We start from the raw sequence: 21592 nt of genomic DNA, 5'->3' as shown, positions 1-21592 counted from the left end.
GCCCCCAGGTGCAGTGCTGAAGTTCTGTCTAGTGGTCATAAGCACATGAAGGCTGTGTTGTGCCCGATGGAGAAAACATGTGTGTTATATAAGCTCTGTTCAGGCATGAGCTATAGCACTGTAGGGCGTGAGTTCAATGTGGATGAAACAACAGCATATACTTAATAGGTGTCTTGAAACAGAAACATATGAAAGACAAGATTACATATTGACTGGTTGACAAAAACATGACCAGAGGCTCCCAGGAAGCTAAACCTCTGTTTGCAACTTTATAAAAAGAACATAACTACTGTGAGTGATGAGAATCAATTGTATTATGCTCCATGTTTTTGTTTTTTTAGATGAGAAAACTAAGACCCAGAGAGACTAAATTATTTCCTTCGAGGTCACCCTTCTAGTTGGAAGCAGAGTAAGTTTAAAATTAAGATGTTTTGTTTCCAAGTCCAGTGATCATTTTTCTGCCTCATGCCTCTTTCGCCAATCACACCTTGGTATGGATAAAGAGCTTTTATTTCTGCCTTACATGGGATGCACAGATTTACTTAGCATTCTCCTATCTCAAAGTGTTTAAAGCAGGCTTAAATTGAGTCTTGAAGCTAAAAGGGGCAAAAACTATGTGACAGTTCAATTTAGGTTGTATAATTTTAATGTTTAGGTTTGATGATTTATGAATACAAGATACAGGAAGAGAAAGAGGTAAGACTAAACTTTATTGACTATTCCCTCTGTGCCAGGCAAACGTAGCCAATTTCCATATTTTATCTTATCTAATAAAAAATCAGTGTAGATCTCAGCAAATTAATTTACCTTCTACCTTTTACAAAAGATTGTTGTTTCTAAGGAAATTGATCCCATATTTTTTTAAAGAAAGATGCCTAACAAGTGTGGGCCAATCTCTGAGGAATAAAGGTATGAATTCAAAACTTACCTGACTCATTCCTATTAGAATGGCTAAAATTAAGGAAACAAAAAAAAAACCTGAAAATACCAAGTTATGGCAAGAATGTAGAGCAACTAAAGTCTTCATACTTTTCTATAAAAAGTGCTAGAGCCATTTTGAAAAGAGTTTGGCATTTCTTATAATTTCTTATAAAGTTAAAGTTAACTTTTTATAAAGTTAACGTCTTATAAAATTAAACACTTTATATATGACAAAGCAATCCCACTCATTGATATTTACCCAAAAGAAATGAAAATATATACTCACACAAAAACATGTAAGCGAATGTTTATAGCAATTTTACTCATAATTTCCCCAAACTAGAAACAACCCAAATGTCCACCAACCGGTAGATGAGTAAATAAACAGTGGTACAAGTATATAATGGAATCCTACTCAGCCCAAAAAGGAAGGGAGGAAGGAAGGAAGGAAGGAAGGAAGGGAGGAAGGAGCAAACAAAAACCAAAAAGAAAAGCTTCTAATACCTGCAACAACATGGATCAACATGGTTGCATCACAAAAGCACTATGCTAAGTGAAAAAGGTCAGACCAAAAAAAAAAAAAAAAGGCTACATAATATATACATCATTATGGAGTATTATGGAAAGGGCAAAACTAAAGTGACAGAAATCAGATCAGTGGTTGCCAGGCGCTGGAGCAGGGCGAAGGGATTGACTCCAGAGGAGCACAGTAGAGTTTTCTGTGGTGATGGAAATGTTTTATGTCTTGCTTAAAATTGACAAAATAGAAAATGTATCAGATTGGATGAAACAAGCAGCACACAAATAGAAAACGGAGACATCTTTTATAGTGTGTTCAAATTTAGAAGCAAAGATGAAATTCATTATGTAGCTTATCCTTCTAGATTGAGTTATAACTACAGAATGATATTTACTAATTAGCTAAAGTAATGTTAAAATACATTTAGTGTTAAGGTGCATCATGGAATGAATTAACAGACATACCAAGAGAGAGACATTCTGGAAAGTCACACCTGCCTAAGAAGCTGATCTCAAACATCCTTTAAAGATCCTTTCTCTTTAAAGGACAATAGGTAAGTTGTTTATAGACAGTCTAGGCAAAAAATTACTCCTGATTAGAAATTAATCACTTTTAATATATTGATCTGATGATTATTTAATGATTAGATGTATTTAAAATAGTACAGGGAGTTTCTTAAAGAATTTATTATAATTGTCTTAGAAATAAAGAGAAATAAGGACATTAAGAAAGTAAAAAATGTTTATGTTTGAATGTAGATAAAAGCCTTTAATCATTGGAACTTGCTTCCTTATTTTATTATGCTGCATTAAACAACAAAACTTTGTAAGCAAGATGACAAAATTGACCTAATAACAATAAACCCCCACTACTAATGAAGGCGTTGGAGAAGCAAAGTCGCTTAGGAGTGAGCACCACTGCTGCCTTGGAGGAGATGGGCCAGGGAGGAGGAAGGGGTTCCCCACTTCCGAGGACAGAGTGGGAAAGGTATTGTAAAACAGTTGATCTCTAGTCACAGTTGTGACTTTTCTAGCTGCGTGCTGCCTGTTTGGATACTGACTTCAGATCTGACTCCATTTTTTGTCTTCCCTGATTTTTCTCTTGCCTAAAGCATCCTTCACAAATAGAGTCTGCTTCAAAAGCCTGAATGTTTTGACTGCTTAATTAGTTGTGTCAGTCGAGAGTGGATACAGGAGTGGTAGGAAATGAGCTGTTTTTACTGCTAAAACAGCACTTCCTTGGCAATTATGATAAGACACTCTGGGAAAGTCAAGTCTATGGTGCCTGGAATCGGCATGAAAGCAAAAGACCTCTCGTGGCCTTGTGATTCCCTGAGTGATGATACATATTAGTAAAAATGACTTGAGATCGAGCCTAGAATTTGGTCTGGGAAAGGGGGTTAAGCAGAAAGACTTCTTGTTCATTGCGATCTAGTTCAAGTGACCCAGATATTGTTCAAGTGACCCAGATATTGACTGGCCAACTAAATGGAAGCTGCTTACCCAATTTTATGCTTTGTTACATGCTTGTTAATAAGATCTTAATAATTGATGATTAAAGGTCTGTGATTTTTCTCTGTAATCATTTTATAAACAATGGTATATTTAAAGGGAGCAAATGAGTTCAGTTAAAGCACTAATAGCATTCATTCATGAATGACACTATAGGTAAATATAGTTAGAGCATCTTTGTGTTCCAAGAGAGCGCTAGTTTACAAACATGCTTTCTGGTTTGTGGTTAAAAAAAATTTGCTCACCTTCCACAGGTAGCACATACAAAGACATTTCCTACATGAATATTTTTAATAAACACTTGTTTTTAATTTTGCAAAATGGCAGAGAATGCCCTATTCAGAGTCTCAACTCTTCCATGCAAAATAAATCCCTTTTTTCTATGCTCCAATTTACCTTTGTTCATTCCTCAGTCACAGCCTTTATTACATTGTATTATCTTGTTTAGTTCACCTATTCCTTTTGCTAGGATATAAACTCCACCAGGACAGTAACTATTTTTCTTTTTGTTACATCTTTATTCTTCCTATTTTAATATTACGTGATTATAAAATGATTTTTTTTCTATAAGAATTTTTGCAAAGGCCTACCCCAGGGATATAATTACATGAAGACTGCCACGGCATAACTTCAGCGTGAGGTCAAAGCTACGGCCAAGGAAAAAAGAGTTTGGCCTGATCCAAGTATGTCCCAGGAAGCTCATTGATCCTCAGGCAAATTTAGGGATATAGGTCAGTTACAGTCTGGATCTTGGATCTGGCTCTCTTTAAGCTGTCTTGAGCACAGGTCAATGCTCCTAAATGACAGCAGGACCAAAACAGACCCCCTCTAGGCCTAAAGCCACTCCCAAAATGACCTCTAGAATAACGGATAAGGCCATTTATTAAGGCCTTAAAAAAACATGGTCCTTAGGCTGCTCCAAACCATTGAACATTTTTTATGAATACTTTAAAAGAATATTTGTTCACATATTTTTCCAATCATCCTGATCAGCATTTATGCCATTGTTTTTTGGTGATCCTGGAAAAAAAATTGATCCAAAAATTCTCCTTCGGAATGTATTTCCATTTATCTTTTACATGTAGGCAAAACTACATGTTCAAAGCCACATGTCAATAAATAAAATTATCGCTACTTCTCATTCTATTTTTACTCCACTTTAAATTACAATTAAAAAGGCAGCAAACACACTGCCTGTATTAATTAATTATTGCTGCATAATAAATTAACGCAAAGCTTAGTGGCTTAAATGACAATAAGCATTTATTATCCACACAGTCGCTATGAATCAGGAAGGAACTTGGAAACAGCTTGGCTAGGTAGCTACAACTCAGAATCCCTCATGAGGGTGCAGTCAAGATATTGTCCAGGGGGCCGGCCGAGTGGCGCGATGGTTAAAACTGGCTTGGGACGCCAGAGGGCCCCAGTTTGGATCCCACATATGCGGGCCAGTGACACTGCCCTCTACAGCTAAGATGCTGAACAACAGCTCAACCTGGAGCTGGGCTGCCATGAGTCGCCGGCGATGGCATAGGCTGCAGCCCCTGTGGCAGTGGGTTGCCATGGGCTACTGTATGTAGCCAGCAGCCAGCGTGAGCGGCCAGCAGCCGCAGTGAATGGCCGGCTTGACTGATCTGCCTCGCCCAGGAAGAGCGCAATGATGGTGCCAACTTGGGCCAGTGAAGCAACGTCTGTTCCCCTTCCCTCAATTCCCCAGCACTGTTCCCTTCCCCCCCAATTCCCCAATAAAAATCTTTAAAAAAAAGATATTGTCCAGGGCTGCAGTCATCTGAAGGCTTGACTGGGTTGGAGGAAGCACTTCCAAGTTGGCTCACGCACCTGGCTAACAAGTTTGTGCTGGCTATGGACAGGCAGTCTCAGTCTCTCATCACCTTGTGGTCCTCTCCCCAGGACTGCTTGAGTGTTCTCATGACATGGTAGCTGGCTTTCTCCAGGTTGGGTGATCCCAGAGAAAAAGCAAGGTGTGACCTGCGATGTCTTTCATGACCTAGCTGCAGAAATCACACATCTTCATTTCTTTTTTACTCTAATGGATACACAGGCCAGCCATGATTCAGTGTGTGAGGAAGGGACTCTACAAGGGCATGAACACCAGGAGGTGAGGATCATTGAGAGTCATCTTGGATACTATACTTCCACAGTTAAATTTCTGCACCACATCAAATCAATTACATAAAATAAACTGTGTGTTCACATCTTAGTTATGAAGTTTTAGGTTTCTCATGGACCATCTCAAAGCCCCTTCTGCCATGTTTCATGCATATAATAATCCTTTCAGCCAATCGCTTGATGCATCCTAACTCTAACTTAGTAAAAGGCATCTGTCTAGACGTGGTGTTCTTACCTTTACTGTTTCTTAGGCTTCTTTGAGACTCTCAATATCTAAGCACCAATACCCTTGAGAAATATACATATCCATGAATACACCACTTTACATACAACTTCAAGAGATTTATGGACTTCTAGAGCTAAGAAAAGAAACTTCAGCCTGCACACTGCATACACAATGTTTTCAGCCGCCTGCCAAATATAGATGTCATAGCTAGTGCTCAACAATAGGCTGATGTCCAGTATTAGCTGAAGGGCTGGCTAACAGTCTACGTAAGTAAAAATGCAGAGAACTTTTACGTGAAGTAAAAAATTCACCTTTAGTTTCAGAGTTGTTGTTTTTTTTTTTAATCAACCTGGTAAATTAAATTGGCCATACTTTATAGTGGGCTTTCTTGAGTTTGGGTTACATTGAACAGATGCTTCAGGCTAATATTAGGCATTAACTTTAACATATATATACACAAACAGAATGACTCTCACTAATATCTCATAATGTCACCAAAGCCTTCCAGCCCCAATTTTAAACATCACTCACCACCAAACAAGGTTACATTAACAGTGAATGCTGCTCAGGACTCCAGCTAGCTATGGGAAAAGATGGTTTGTAAGTATAAAGGCAGACAGAAGTTCATCACAAGGCACAGGGTTCTCACTACCTCAAGCTAAGCCTTTTTCTACAGACATATGTCATACACTAAACAACGAAAAGCACAGGTTCTCCAAATCTATAAAACTGCAGTAAGTCAGCTCAGTTCTGCTTAACCACTTTGAATTGGTGCTCCAGTGCTTGGTATTGACTATATAAAAAGATCAGTGTTATTTCTCCATACACAGTTAATTTCATCAGTCATCAGTCAACAGTCATAGTGGTTTAACATGCAGATTACCAGGCCTACTAAATCAGAATCTGGTGTGATCATGGAGCGTGGGGGGTAAAGGGGAGGGATAAAGGTGGGGCTCCGCATACTTAACAGATTCACTAAGTTAGATTCACCCTGTGGATGCATGTAGGATGCAAGTGCCGTAAAAGAAAAAGGGTAGGTGGGAGAGAAAATTTAGATTCAAAGCAGACAAATAAAGGTACATGTTTCTCCCCTTTAAAAAAAAAATGAAACAAACAAAAATCTCACAAAATAGGAGGTATCCCTAAAAGGATCTTGACTCTGCTAATGCTTATCCTTTAATGCCTTTTAAAGTATTTGATAACATAATTTACAGGAAGTTAATTTAGTGTTAATGTTTGTGGTCCTTTTGTGGCCTATGAACCTCTGGCCATGAAAAGGAATGTTTGAAAGAGATATTTCTGGGACACCACAAAAACCTTACAGATGACATGTGAGCTACGGGTTATGACGACTTTGGGAAAACACTACAGTAAATACTTGCTGCCTTAATTTTCCTACATAAGTGAAAACAGATGCTGTATTGAATGGCTGATTAAGAGTTATATAATGCAATTTAGCTGACAAACTTAGGGGATTATAAGACTAAATGGTGTTCTTTTTAAATAGCTGATAAAGGTCCCTGAAAATACTTGGAAAAGCACTGACATGTTGGTGGAAAATTGTGAATGTGGGATTTCTTACCAAGAGTACATGGAGAAGGAATTTTGACTAACCTAGAGTATGAAGTATTGTTACTTCTTTTTATTTCTTTTCTTTAATTTTTAAATTAGTTGACATATATTATTTCAAGGTGTACAACATAGTGATAAGGCATTTATATAACTTACAAAGTGATCACCATGATAAGTTTAGTATCCATCTGGTACCATGCATACTTATTATATGATTAACTGTATTCCCTATGCTATACTTTATATCCCCATGTCTAATTTTTAGTGATTCAAGAATATATTTTATTAGCCATTCTGGTGATTCAGTTGTAAGATCAATATTTAAAATTTGAGTTACTGATCCCCAAACAGTATAATAAAAATAATTACTTTCTCCAGTGAAAAACTTTATAGTTTTGTAACTAGATTGTTCTAGATAAGAGCAAAACCCTAAACCACAGTAGTACCAGCATGTTGATCAATCAAAAATCAATGGTGCATCACACAAAATTTAATCCATTTCTAGACTTCCATCTGTTTCATATTTATTTGTTTTAATTTGTATTACAAGAAGGGCCAGCACAACAATGCAGAGTGGTACACACGTGTGTAAGCACACACACCTGAATCTGGAAACCTGATTTTATATATGCATTTTTTCCCTAGTTATTACTCTCGATCATGGTTGAAAAAGTCTAAAAGTCAATAGAATACATAAAGTTTCTATGGCAGATATCATGGAGTCTTCTAAGCACAAGGATCAGAACTTGAAAAAGATATAAAAGCAGAAAAGAGGGGACTGTAGAGAAAAAAGTGAGAGGAAAATTTGGATGTCATCGGTTGAATACAGCAAAGAAAATGGTGAGTGAAAGAAATAAAGATCAAAGAGGGCTGCGGGTTTGTTGAAATGGTGTTAAATGCATGCACATATGATCCAGCTGCCAATTAGAGGATCACATTTCATGGGGACACTTGACACGGCAATTTGGTTTCACAGAAATTTTGGCTACCAGTCAAGTGAAAAGAAACATGGCCTTTGAACTTCAGATCCAACTCTGTGAGCCACTGGAGAACTGCAAAGTTCTCTACATGTTCTTCAAAATATCAAACTCCAACAGCAACAATGGAACAAATATCCAGGAACAAATAGAAAAGTGACCTTACAAAATAACACTGTAATATATGTCTCTTTTCATGCATAGGTTGTGGCCATACATAATAACTCATGGCATATTAAAACCATTTAAGAATGAATTATGGGGCCAGCCAAATGGCTCGTTGGTTGAGTTGGCTTGGGAACATGAGCTCTGAGCAGCAGGGCTGCCGGTTCGGATCCCACATGGGCCATGACGCTGTGCCCTATACAGCTAAGATGGTGACCAACAGCTCGACCTGGAGCTGGGCTGCCGTGAGTCACCAGCAATGGCGTAGGCTGCAGTGGGGCTGCAGTGGGCTGCCATAAGCTACCATGACTGGCTGGCAGCCAGCGTGAGTGGCCGGCAGCCGGTGTGAGCTGCCAAGAGCCACCATGAGCAGCCGTCCAATTGCCAGTGACCAATCTGCCTCACCTGGGAAGAGAGCAATCATAATACCAACATGGGCCAGTGAAGTGACATCTTCCACAACTAGACCGAAGAACAAAGGACAGCAACTTGCCTGTTCCCCTTCCCCCAATTCCCCAATGCTGTTCCCTTCCCCAATTCCCCAATAAAATATTTTTTTTAAAGAATGAATTATAGTGTTAATATAGTTTTGGTTTGTCCAATCTGATATGAACAGAGCTTATCAGATGAATGTAAATTTGTACTTTTTCCAAGCTTGCTGATGCCAAGATCAATGAGAGAGAAACCATGATATTTTCAGTCAAGCGGAACTTTTAGCATGACATAGAAAGTCTCTGCTCTGCCTTGAAAAAAAATTAATAAAGTGTGTATTGTCTCCCAAAGAGGTGATTTCTGTTGTATCCAAACAGATGAAGACTCAGCTGTGTGGCGAGAACGAGGGCCAAAGTAGCCAGCAGAAGAGGCTGGGGCGGAAGCCAGGAGAAAGTTTTGAGGGCTCTTATTGTGTTGACAGAAGGGGAAAAGAGGAAAGAAGGAAAGTAGAAGGAAAATAGATGAGGAGGCTGAAGGGAGAGGAGGATTAGGAACAAAAAGAGGAAGGGGAGAACAACCCAAGACCTGAGCTTCTCAACCAGACGGACTGCCGCAGGCACCCAGGGAAAAGTCCAGTACACGGAACTGCATCCCAGGGATATGTGAGAAAAAAATTGACCAAGGACCATGGCTTGTGCTCCCAAACCTTTCACAATAAAAGGTAAACCTGCTTTGAGTAGGACCTTCCAACCCCCTGTAGGGAGACTTGGACAGGGAATAGGAGCAGAATGTTGATGGCAAGAATTATGTTTAAAAACTCCACAGTGCCATGGCTCCTCTCCTCAGTCTCTGTATCACTATGAGGCCGACACAACACAGGCCCATGAACAGTAGTTGTGGATATTCCGCAACAGAGCATTCTTTTAGCTCAGCATCCTTTCAGGAAGTGTCCAGGATACTAGAGTGTCAAGGAGATCCTCTAGCTCTCAAGGCAGTTCAAGAGTTTTTTTAAATGTGTCTGCATCAGGGGATCACTTCATAAGTGATCTGCTCTGGGGGATCACTTTATATTACCAGAAAGTAATATAATATTGAATGTCAGCTGTAATTTAAAGAGAAAAATTAAAGTTTTTTTTAATGTGTCTGGTCCTCACATCTCCTCTTACTTAGGTTGATAAAGTTACTACCAAAAAGTCCACGAAAGTCACCCTGATATTATTTACTAGTGAAAGCTAAAAAGAGAACTATTATTTTTGTTATTCCCTTTTTTCAAGGAAGAAAATCCAATGTTGAGAAAAGTGAGGTCACGTGCTCAGACTCACATTCACTCCTACAATTTACCCGCTAGTCCCTATCGTTATTGGCCAATATTTATCTTTCCTATTCATAATGAAACTATAGATTGGAGTAAACCTCAATGGGGAAACATGACCAGCATCATTTTCCTTCTAATTCTAGTAAAAATGTGAGTGATTAGGGAATCATTCTGTGACAACATGATCAGTCGGGTGTTTGAAGACGAGCTGGAGGAGAAAAGGAGGGGCTGTCCTTCAGATGATCTGATCCGCTGTCCTAAACTCCCTGGCTAGAGATGGCTTTAACTTCACTTGGGAAAGGGAAAGGAGAAGGAAACTCTGCCCTGAATCCCCTGCTGGCGTATCTGTAACAGGATGAATTCCAGAGTTCTCTGCCAGCATGACCTTGGCAGCTGCCCCAAACCCCGCCTTCAAAGACAATTAACTCTGCTGCTCTTAGGGAAGAAAAGCTCTTTAGGTCTCACATGCCCACACACATGTACACAGTGGACTCTCAGCTGGGCCCTTGAAAAACCAGAATTTTTCCTTATCAGCTAACAGAATGGAAAAATCAAAGGATGGCACATAAGGAGAAAGAAAATCTGGAACTCCACTTTGGTATCTTGTCAGAAGCAAAGCACCCCCAAGCTACGTCCTAGCATGGGTTCATTCTGCACTCAGAGAAGAGAAACCTTTCACTGTATTGGAGATACAGTGGAATACGTTTCATATTATAAACTATCCTATGTGTTCACAAATGTTCCTTAACATAAAACAGAAAAAAGATGAGCAGGAATGTATATAGAAACATAGATGATTAAAGGAACCATTTCCAAAGGCAATTCATATAACCTGGACCTTCTGAGTTGGGAAATTCATTGAACATTTGCTTAACTCCTGTATTTTTTAAATTAAATTTATTGGGAGACATTTTTTAGTAAAATTATATAGGTTTCAAGTGTACAATTCTATAATACATCATCTGTATTATATCACATTGTGTGTTCACCATGCACAGTCAATTCTCCTTCCATCACCATATATCTGACCCCCTTTAACCTCTTCTACCAACCCCCTTCCTCTTTACTCTCTGGTAACCACTAAACTATTGTCTGTCTCTATGAGTTTTTGTTTGTTTTTCTTGTTCATTTGTTGCTTTCACTTTTATATCCCACATATGAGTGAAATCATAGGGTTCTTGACTTTTTCTGTCTGACTTATTTTGCTTAGAACAATAATCTCATGATCCATCCATGTTGTTGCAAATATGTACCTGCTATGTTCATTGCAGCATTATTCTTGGTGACTAAGACATGGAAACAACTGAAGTGTCCTTCAATAGATGATTAAATAAAGAACATTTGGTGCATAAATAAAATATTACTGAGCCATAACTCCTGTATTTTGCATTGACTGAAATTATGTGGTGCTTTGTTTTTTTCAACATATTACATGAATTCATTTTTTTCCTATATATCACTTAAATTTAGTGCATGGCAACACAATGGTATAGCATAACTCCTGCAAATTATGATTCAAGAATTAAGACACCAACAGTTTCATCTAAAAAAAAAAAGTGACTTTCCAGTTTTCCCAGCACCATTTATTGAAGAAGCTTTATTTTCTCCATTGTATGTTTTTGGCTCCTTTGTCAAAAATTATATGTGGGTTTATTTCTGTGCTCTCAATTCTGTTCCATAGGTCTGTGCCTGTTTTTCTATCAATACCATGCCGTTTTGATTACTGTCACTTGGTAGTATGAATTGAAGTCAGGAAGTATGATACCTCTGGCTTTGTTCTTTTTTCTCAGGATTGATTTGGGTATTTGGGGTCTTTTGTGGTTCTGCACAAATCTAATGTTTTTTTGTTCTATTGCTTTAAAAAAATGGAGAGGTTGTGGAGAAAAAGGTACCCTGATACACTGTTGGTGGGAATGTAAATTGGTACAGCCACTATGGGAAACAGTATAGAGGTTCCTCAAAAAATTAAGAATAAACTTACCATATGATGGAACAATCCTTATTCTGAGTATCTATTCAAAATATTTGAAAACATTTATTCGTAAATATACATGTACCCCTATGTTCACTGCAGCATCATTCACGATGGCCAAGACATGAAAACAGCCTAAGTGTCCTTTGATAGGCGATTGGATAAAGATGTGGTACATACACACAATGGAATATTACTTGGCCATAAGATGAAATAGTGCCATTTGTGACAACATGGACAGGTCTTGAGAATATCATACTAAGCAACATAAGTCAGATAGAAAAAGTCAAGAACCATATGTAGGATATAAAATTGAAAGCAGCAAATGAATAAGATAAACAAATAAACAAAAATCCATAGACACAGACAAGAGTATGGAGACAGAAGGAGATTTGACTTTGGGTGGTGAACATACAATACAATATACAGATGATGTATTATAGAATTGTACACTTGAAACATATAATTTTATTAACCATCACCCCAATAAATTTAATAAAATTTATTTTAAAAAATAAATAAATAAAAGAAAATGAATTTTATGTGACCAAGTAGTTTTAACTACAACTAACTTCAAACTCCTTGAAGGCATAAATGTCTTACTCATCTTTGTAGTCTTAATATGATGATTTTTTTAAAGATGTTAATTGAATGACAGAATGAACAAATATAAGTCTATTCCTGAAAAACATAATTAGGCATAGCTTCTCAGGTCTGGCTCTGAGATTTTATAAAAGTAGCACTTATGTTATTACACTCAAAACAAATGCTGATTTCAATTATAAACATTTCCTTATTTTATATAGCTTGAGAAGGAAGTCTTAAAATTTTTCCAAATAATGCTTTAAAAAATGTTTTTAAAAACATAAAAATCATCTTTATATTGATATTAAAACTTAAACAGCAAAATAATTTACTTGCAACTTTTAATTCTTGCCCTGCAGTCAGCCAGAAAAATTTATTAGCACTTAGATATGCAAATTTTCAAAAACTGTTCATCACTGGTTCAGAATTCTTGCCATATTGGAATCACCTGAGGAATTTTTAAAACTCTTTCACCTCAGACCAATGAAATCATAACCAAGTAAGGAAGCAGAAGAGTACGGATATTTTTTTTAAATCCCAGTTATTCTAATGTGCAGTAAGGTTTGGGATAGATGTTATAGTATTTGTACTCATAGCTAAACTTATTTTTAAAGAAAACATTGAAGTGCTGTATCATAGGTGAAGCTTCAATTAGAACTCAATTTTCTCTAAAATTATTAATAATTTCTAACTTGACCAGAAGGTGCTTAGAGTATGTAATTTTTGTCTGATTTTCTAACATCTAGGCTTTAAATGTAATTTCCATGACTAGAGAACAATAATGAACCTTCTGTGAAGGTTTCATAACATCTACATCCTTTTCAGAATTCCACAGGGCAGAACATTAGGTACTTTATAGCTTGCTTTGCTGAGAGGGCCTAAAAATCTCATACTAGCTGTAAGGCTCCCCATTTCTATCAAAAATCACTGGGAATAAAAGTCACAGTTTTGTTAGACCAGAGAAACCTGCAACACACTATAAAAATCTCACTGTGGAAGGTTCTTGATGAGGAACCCAAGCTAACATTATGAGCAGTGAACTAAATCCTGATTCAGTCTTGCTGTCTACAGAACTTTTACAAGTAGCCTGCAACCTTGAATTTTACCCTTCTTACCAGGTACCTCGTTGGCTTTTGGGAGCATTCCAGCATAAGAGACCGTGAGCTAGAGAAAACAACCCACAAGGTATTCTAGTATTTAACATTCTATTGGGTTGTCGGAAAAGTCATGACGTATTTTTTCTATGCTTTTCATTGCAAAAATGCATCATGGCTTTTCCAACAACCCAATACAAAGTTCTGAGTGTCATGTTAAGAATATATTGTGTATAACCTAAATTTTGTGGTTTGATTCATAAAGCATATGGAAGAATTTTTTTTATTAACACCAAAAAACAAAATAGATCTGAAAGAAGCTCCTTTAATTTATCCAGCTGTCTCCATCACATCCAAGTATACTTTCGAAGTATACTTTCTTCCTCCAAACACAAATTTAATTCAACCCTTATAGCAACTCCTCCATTTACTGGAAAAGCCACTCACATATGTTTCAGAAGCACGTTTTTATGGGGACTGTATCATGGGACTTCATAGGTGTGATTGCTTCATATTTATACATTTTTGTTAAAGAAAATTTTCACTTTGTCTTACATTTTCTTTTTTTGTTTGAGAGATGGTAATATCTGAGTCTTTCTATCTGGAGGGAATTTACTTTGCATATCCCTCTACATGGAATTGGCCACACTTGATGTGCCAAATGGGAAATCAACAGAGGAATCTTGGCATGAGAGGATTCTTGCATATAGAAAATAAGGTCCACATTGTGTGACTTTTACCCTGAGTCTTTGCACTCTTAAGATATTTATCTTAATTCTCAGATTTCCTAGAATCAACTCCAACCCTGGAAGGAGACAAAAAGCTGAATTATATGGGAATTCAATGGGGTATTAATGCTCAAACCAGTATATTCTCTGGAGTTAGATTTCTTATATTCATAGTTCCATTATATCACTTACTAGCCATGTGACTTTAAGCAGCCATTGCCCATTTTGCTGTGGATAGATTCTAAGATCATCCCCAGTAATCCCCTCCTCCTGCATTCACTCCCTTGTGCAATCACCTGTGACAGGATCTGTGAGTTGCTTGTAAACAATAGAATATGGCAAAGGCGATGGGCTGTCACTTCCACGATTAGGCTAATAAGATTGTAATTTCCATTTTGCCTGCAGACTCATCTGGGCTTGTACAGCTTGATGAAGCAAGTGGCCATTATAGAGATGCCCATGTGGCAAAGAACTGAAGCGATTTCTGGTCAATGGCCAGTGCAAAAATGAATCCCTCAAACCAGAAACCCTCAAGGAACTGAATTCTACCAACAACCATAAAAACTTGAAAGTGGATTCTTCCCTAGTCAAGCCTTCAGATGAGATCCCAACACTGGCCAACAACTTTGCTGCAGCCTTGTGGGAGACCTTGAAGGAGAGGACCCAGCTAAGCCAGACTCAGACTCTTAACTCTCAGAAACTGTGAAATAATAAATGTGTGTTGTTTTAAGCTGCTAAATTTTTGGTAATTTGTTATGCAGCAATAGATAACTAGCATACTCTTTAGGCTTAGTTCTTCATCTGTGAATAATAACAATAATAATAATAATCTATATTTTATATCTGTGAATAATAATAATAATATATATTTTAATATATATAGTCACAGGATGTGGAGTACCGGGTGGGGAGTGGAGTCAATGGAATAGTAATAGGTATGTATGATATCAGGGGTGGAGGGGCAGTGGATTGGGGGAGGGCGTTGTCACTTTGTGAGGGGTGAAAAGTATAACTATTGCATTGTTTAGTACACCTGAAACTAATAAAAAAATAATAATATATATTTTAGAAGCATAAGGATAAAATGTGATCATTTATATAAACACAGCATTAAACACCATGCATCATATATAGTAATATGGTTAAGTATTATATTCTTTACATGTTATTTTAATGTATATATTTAAACCATTGTTTTTCTATTTTTAGCATGTTCTTTATCTGATACTTTAGAGTTTTACATTTTTACTTTACTATTCTAGTAATCTCTCACATTAGATTATCTTGTTTATTTTTTGATTTTACATTTATTCATTTATTAAGTTCATCTACTTATATTCAATATTCTTTCTTTTATAACTGTTTTTATAAATGGCAATCAGGTAACAGGCAAAACAGAAATCTTTCGGAGGATGGTGACCCAGGTAGAAGAGTTCGTCAGATCTCCTGAGTGGCCCTCCCTTTATTAGATATCTCATTTTTGTCTTAGATAAACCTGTTAACTGACGTCAATGTATAAAAACATTTTAACTGTCTTTTCTATAATACAGTAAACTAGTGAATACTTGACACAGGGAAACCTTATTTCTAAAACTTGAGTCCTAAACATGATACCCTTAGTATCAAAACAAATTTGATTATACTTGATCAATTTTTGCATTTATAATAAAAGTTTCTTTTATCATGGGGGCTGAATCTCATTCAGTTTTACCTAGTAGATGCTCAATAAGCAGTGCTTGAATAAACAAATAAATAAAATTGCAAGAAACTTTAGAGCTATAAAAGATACTAAAATAATTCTCTGTGGTTTTTTAAACTTGTTTTTTTTTTTTTTAGGAGAAGGACTATTTTTTTTTCTAGTGTACTTTTTAAATACAGTCCCACCAATACATACCGTATTTCCCCATGTATAAGACATACCCGTTTTTGAAAAATGTGGGGTCTAAAAACTGGGTGCGTCTTATACAGTGGTTATAGATTTTTTTACTTACATTTCCTGCTTTTTTCGTGCTTGTTTTTGCGCTCATACAACCACTTTATAGGATGCACCCTGTTTTTAGTCCCCAAATTTTTCGAAAAAGGGTGCATCTTATACATGGGGAAATACGGTAAATATACATGACTCAAATAATAGCACTAGGCTTATTTTTACTCCTCACTATTATCCCTCCCCCTACCAATGACCTCCCTGCCCTAAGATGGAAGAGATTCTTTCTGACCCCTGGCAGGTATCAACCACCCTTTGGAGAAATGGACTGGGCCTTGGAATGACACATTCTTGTTTGGTCAAAGCGAGGCTGGGAGGGTTCTGTGAAGAGTGAAAGTCAGATGACGTTACATGGCTGGAAAAAAGATGTAGGAGCCCTCCTCTCCAAAGACAGCCTTTTATTGCTTCCTTGAAATCAATCTTAGGGAGTCAGGGCAGATCGAGACAAAGAAGACACAGTTGCAGCCTGTGGGGACTTCTTAGTCTTGGCTTCTTCTCGAAGTCCTTTAACACCCACTGAGTTCTGGCCCCTGGGGGTTACCTGGGTCTGGCCCTACACTTACCCCAGTTGGGAAGGCCCCTCACCTCTCAGCCATCTTCCTCTTTACCCCAGCTTGGATTTGTCCCCCAGGCCTCTACTTGGGTGCCATTTCCTCATAATCCTTGATCCTTCCTTCTGGGTTAGGTCCTTCTGTTTGTTCTCAAAGCTCTTTGTGCTTCTTCCAAATCAGAGAATGACCTCACTCTACTGTAATTAAGCCTACACACCCCTATCTCCTCCACTAACTGGTCAGCTCCCTACAGACAGATGCCAAGCCGAGTCTTCCCAGATTCAGTGCCCTGCATGCACAAAGACTATATTTGTTACTTGAACAAATTAACATATCTTTACATAGAGCAGCGAACTGATATCACATGGAAATTAAGGGTATGGTCTTTTGCCACTCGCTGGCTTTGTAATTTTGGGCAAATCACTTAAACACTCTGAAGTACAATTTTAAACTCAATAAAATGAGAGTAATCAAATACCTGCTTTATACTTCCTTATAAAGCAGGTATTTATAGTAAATTTAGTTAGGTTTTCCATATTAAAATAGCCCTAAATTACCACAAAAATGAGGCCAAAGGATGTTATCTATGATAATAATAAGTTATTAATAGCTATGAGAGTTATCATTGTCCGCCCCTGTTTTTGTTTTGTTTTTTTTAATCCTTTGAGTCAGAGATTTCTACCTTGTCAGGTAAAACCTGAGGCAAAGAGCCAACTGCCTCTTTCCTCTGCATAGTGCTGAGTCCCACCCAAAAGCATCATGCCCTCAGCCATCTGATTACACACTTGCCTCTTAGATGTTCCTCTGTGGCGTTCCTCCCACTTGCCTCAGGAGGACTGATAGAGTTGGCGAGAAATAGCAGCCTTTGCCTTCTGGCTGATTACACAGGCGTTTCTACAGAGAGGTGTGTCAAGCCCCTCGGTCTCATTATAAGTTTTTCTTGGCTCCCATCACCATATATTCTTCTCTGTGGTTTTTATTTTAGCCTGTACTGGGGGGGGGGGGTTTTAAAAAGTTCTATGAAGCCAAAAATAAAGATCCTGAGAGGTAGCTGGAGCACAGGGGCTTTCAAAAGTGTAAAACAATGTGGCAATTCTTCGCAAGAGCCTGTGTTTTTAGCTTAATTCTCCCCCTGAAAAACAGGTTCAAGAGGATCTTTCCTGGAGGCTCCCTGAGGCCTTACGAATCCCCAGGGATGGGCTGATCTAAGGCAAAGGTGAAGCTTTCATAGAGGAGAGCAATGCTTGAACTTGACAGTCAATCGTGGTGTTGACAATGGTCAGGCTGGAATGTAATAGCAGGCTTCTCTCATCGTTGTGTAGAGAAACTCTTATTCCCTCGTACCACCTTTCTGCCAAGAACTTGTCAGCTCATTTTTCATCGTCCTGACTGTTTGGACACAAGACCACATACTATTTGGTATGCATTCTTTTTCGATATTGACCTACTTCTCTGTGACCCAATAAATATTTATTAAATGAATACTTGTTATATGTCAGACTTGACTAAAACCTTTGCCTCTCTTATCTCATTTAATCCTAAAATACTGAGATAGTTAACATTATTCCCATTTTACAGATGAGAAAACTGAGACTTAGCAAAGGTAAATGATTTTCCAAAGAATAGTCATTAAGAAGTGGAGACAATTAGAAGTTTGCTAATAATAGTCTCTAACTTTAAGCTTTTACAAAGAAAGAGAGGAGAGGGCAAGTCAAAAAGGGTAAAGGAGGGTCAAATACATGGTGACAGAAGGAGACTTGACTTTAGGTGGTGAACACACAGTGCAATATACAGATGATGTATTATAAAATTGTATGCTTGCAATCTATATAATTTTATGAACCAATGTCACCCCAATAAATTTAATTAGAAAACGAGAAAATAAAGTAAGCAAGACTCTTCTAACAACGTATTATTTTAATAAGTATGTGGCTAGGTATGCAAACAGGCATAAGACATGGAATAAATGATTTCTTTTAAAAATCATTTCTTTTTCTTATAAATAACCAACTATAAATATCAAACATATCAAATAGAACATGGTTTCGAATCGGAAGCCCAGGATCCAGTCCTGGTTCTGCCATCAATGTGAGAAAGTTACTAAAACACCCCTGCACTTGGGTGTCTTCATTTGTAAAATAAATGATTGGCTAGGTAGGTAGTTTCCAAATGTTGGCCTGAGATGAACTTTTCATCAGTCTGTGGTGAAATGAGAAAAATAAGAACAATGGATATATTTATATAAATTCATTTATTTTATAAATCTGTTAAATTAGCTTGCTTTTATGAACAATGGGGTTTTATTTTCCCCCTTTAACATCCTCACATGGCAATATTCAAGTATGCCCTCTATGATAGAACCCTGATATTGAAAAAATTATATGTATTTTTACTGTTCCATAAACCACAAACTAAGTGATCACTAGTGTCCTTTCTAGCTCCAAAATTCTTTCCTCTTTTTAAATCACAAATGATATTTGACTGATGTAATGTAAACAGGAAGAAGAAAAGAAAAAATTTTATCCCTTTTTTCTTTAGTTCAACATTTTTTCAAATGTGTTCTGTGAAAGATATCATAGCTATTCCAGCAGAAAAAAAACATTCTTAGTCAAATCAATTTGGGAAACAATAGGTTAAAAAAGTTGGATAGGTTTCTTAACAGAGAACTTTTCAGAACCTGTAAAAGTCTCACATTTACTGTGACTCCCGAAAATCAGACAAAGCATGAGTGCTCTCCAAGTTATTGATAGGGAGCAGATGCCTGTCCCAACCCCTTTTTGAGGACAGTACACCTATTCTTGGAACACAATTTGAGAAAGGCAGCTTCAGCTAAAAGCAAGTTCCTCAGCAGCTTTCATAATAAAGATAAAATATATCATTAGAGATAAAGACACTTGCCGTTTATTTTATAATATTAGTAAAACTATGGATATTTTCAAAAATTACAAAAGAAATCTGGATGAAAATACTTCAGATTAAAGTGCAATAGACTAGACAAAAATTTTTGGTTGTTTTGACAACATTTTTTTTTTACCATAACAAACGAAAACTATGTCAAGAGATTTGTAGCCAGTGATTACAATGTGATAATTAAAGCACTTGAAGTTTACAGAAGTCTGCAGTAACAAAATTGTGACTATCATCCCTACACAGTGAATACAAGGTGAAAATAAAACCATCTGTAGGTATTGAGACTGAGAAAAACCCCAGACTCCTCTCAAATGGTATGTCCTTGTTAAATATTTCAGCAGCAGGAACAATTAACTCTGAATGCTTGTGGCTCGTAATTGATTTATTGAAACACTTAGTATGATCGAGGAACAAAATTATTGATAAAAGAAAAAACCTATTGGTATGTACAGCACTTGTTTTTATTTTCTTTGCATAATTATCTGATCAGAGTTGAAAAGGTTACTTAGTCTTTTTTATTGCTTTTTACATGATCATGTGAAGAATCAACTAGTCAAACCTTCAGCCTTCACAAAGTCTAGATTCAACTTTCACTTCACACAGTGAAGAGAACAGTTTTCACTTGGGACAAGATGATCTTAGAGCAAACTATCCAGAGGCAAGACCTAGGAAGAATCTTGCGAATAGTCTGACACTAACAACCTTTCTTTCTGACTTTATACACACCAGGTTTTTGACAAGCCTGCGGTTCTGCATTACCACCCATATTTTCCATTATAACTGTATAGTAAATTCCAGTCTGTTTTTCATAATCCTGCTGACTACAGCAGTCTGCAACCATAAAAAGCCTTCACAGACCTGAAGTTGGCTTAGAAAAGTGCATTTGCACAGCAACAAAAAGTACACGAAACATTTACGTTCAAAGGCGAGCGAGGTAAACTCTTGTTTTGGTGCTAATGAACTCAAGAGATTGTTTTTAGGGTAAATTCCAAAATTTTAATTTTATTCTAATGACATTTGTAAACAAAATGCCAACACTAAATGAGAGCACTTTAGCCAGGAAAGGGGGGAGTGTCCTGTCCAGCAGATCAAACCTTCTTCCAAACTCCACTGGAGAGAAGTGTCAATGAATTAACACATGATCCTACACTGTGTGCTGTGCCTAGAATCCTTCAACCTCCTAGTTCACAGGTACGTCTGAAGTTTACAGCAAAGATTCAAGGTTTCAGAATTAGCTTATTTTTAAGCCTTAAACTGATACTGGTTTAATCTTTGGGGAGGGGGTTAAAAACACCCAACAACTCTTTTCAACAGACTCCAATACCCAATCAATACAATATGATTCAATACACAAATACTATAGTTTGAAACTATACTATTTAAGCTACTGTGACTATCTGCTAAGCCTAATAAAAAAAAGGTTTTCATTTTTGCAATAAAGAGATCCAATTGAAAGTAAATTGCAGAGGGGGAAAAAAGTAAAAGTTTAAGCAACTCCTTCATACATATGAACTATTCCCCCCACCTGGTAAAGCAGATCACATTTAACATCAACATTTAAAAACTAGTATCTCTTAAAAAGTATTTTAAAAACACAAAACATCAGAGCTACTTGCCTTTTGGCAATTTCTGTGCATTTCCCAGGACTAGTGCAATATTTCCACAGAGAAGTAGACACCCCAAGCTGGAGAGCATGTTGCATTTGCCACCCTCTCACAAGGAGTGATGCTGGTGGGTGTCCCGCAGCCCTGGAGCTGCATTTAAGTGGACTGTCTCCCAGTGACAGAGGCGGGCGGCTGCACTTAGCTGTGCCTGGGCTTACTCACAGGGGGTGGAGACAAAATGACATCATACCCTTTCTCACACACACCAAAAAAAAAAAAAAAAGGCACAACAGCAAAAACATACCATCACATTTCCTGCTAGGTTATAACCGTCTGTCTCTTCTCTTCCCTTTGTGATTTAAGAGTTGAAATTATGCTAAATCTATATTTGT

General features: G+C 37.3%; 1 protein-coding gene across 1 annotated transcript in view; it reads right to left on the bottom strand.

Annotated features, from left to right (window-relative positions):
• ABI3BP (ABI family member 3 binding protein) overlaps positions 1–21389 on the bottom strand; it is a 256944-nt gene extending 235555 nt beyond the window's left edge. The window contains exon 1 of the mRNA XM_019648327.1: positions 21213–21389. Coding sequence (XP_019503872.1) covers positions 21213–21291 — 79 coding nt within the window. The 5' untranslated portion in view covers positions 21292–21389. The remainder of the gene's footprint in view (positions 1–21212) is intronic.
• Between the last annotated feature and the right edge of the window lie 203 nt (positions 21390–21592).

Source organism: Hipposideros armiger, unplaced genomic scaffold (genome assembly GCF_001890085.2).
Source record: "Hipposideros armiger isolate ML-2016 unplaced genomic scaffold, ASM189008v1 scaffold_125, whole genome shotgun sequence".
Classification (NCBI taxonomy): Eukaryota; Metazoa; Chordata; class Mammalia; order Chiroptera; family Hipposideridae; genus Hipposideros; species Hipposideros armiger.
This window is presented reverse-complemented; position numbering and strand designations above follow the sequence as displayed.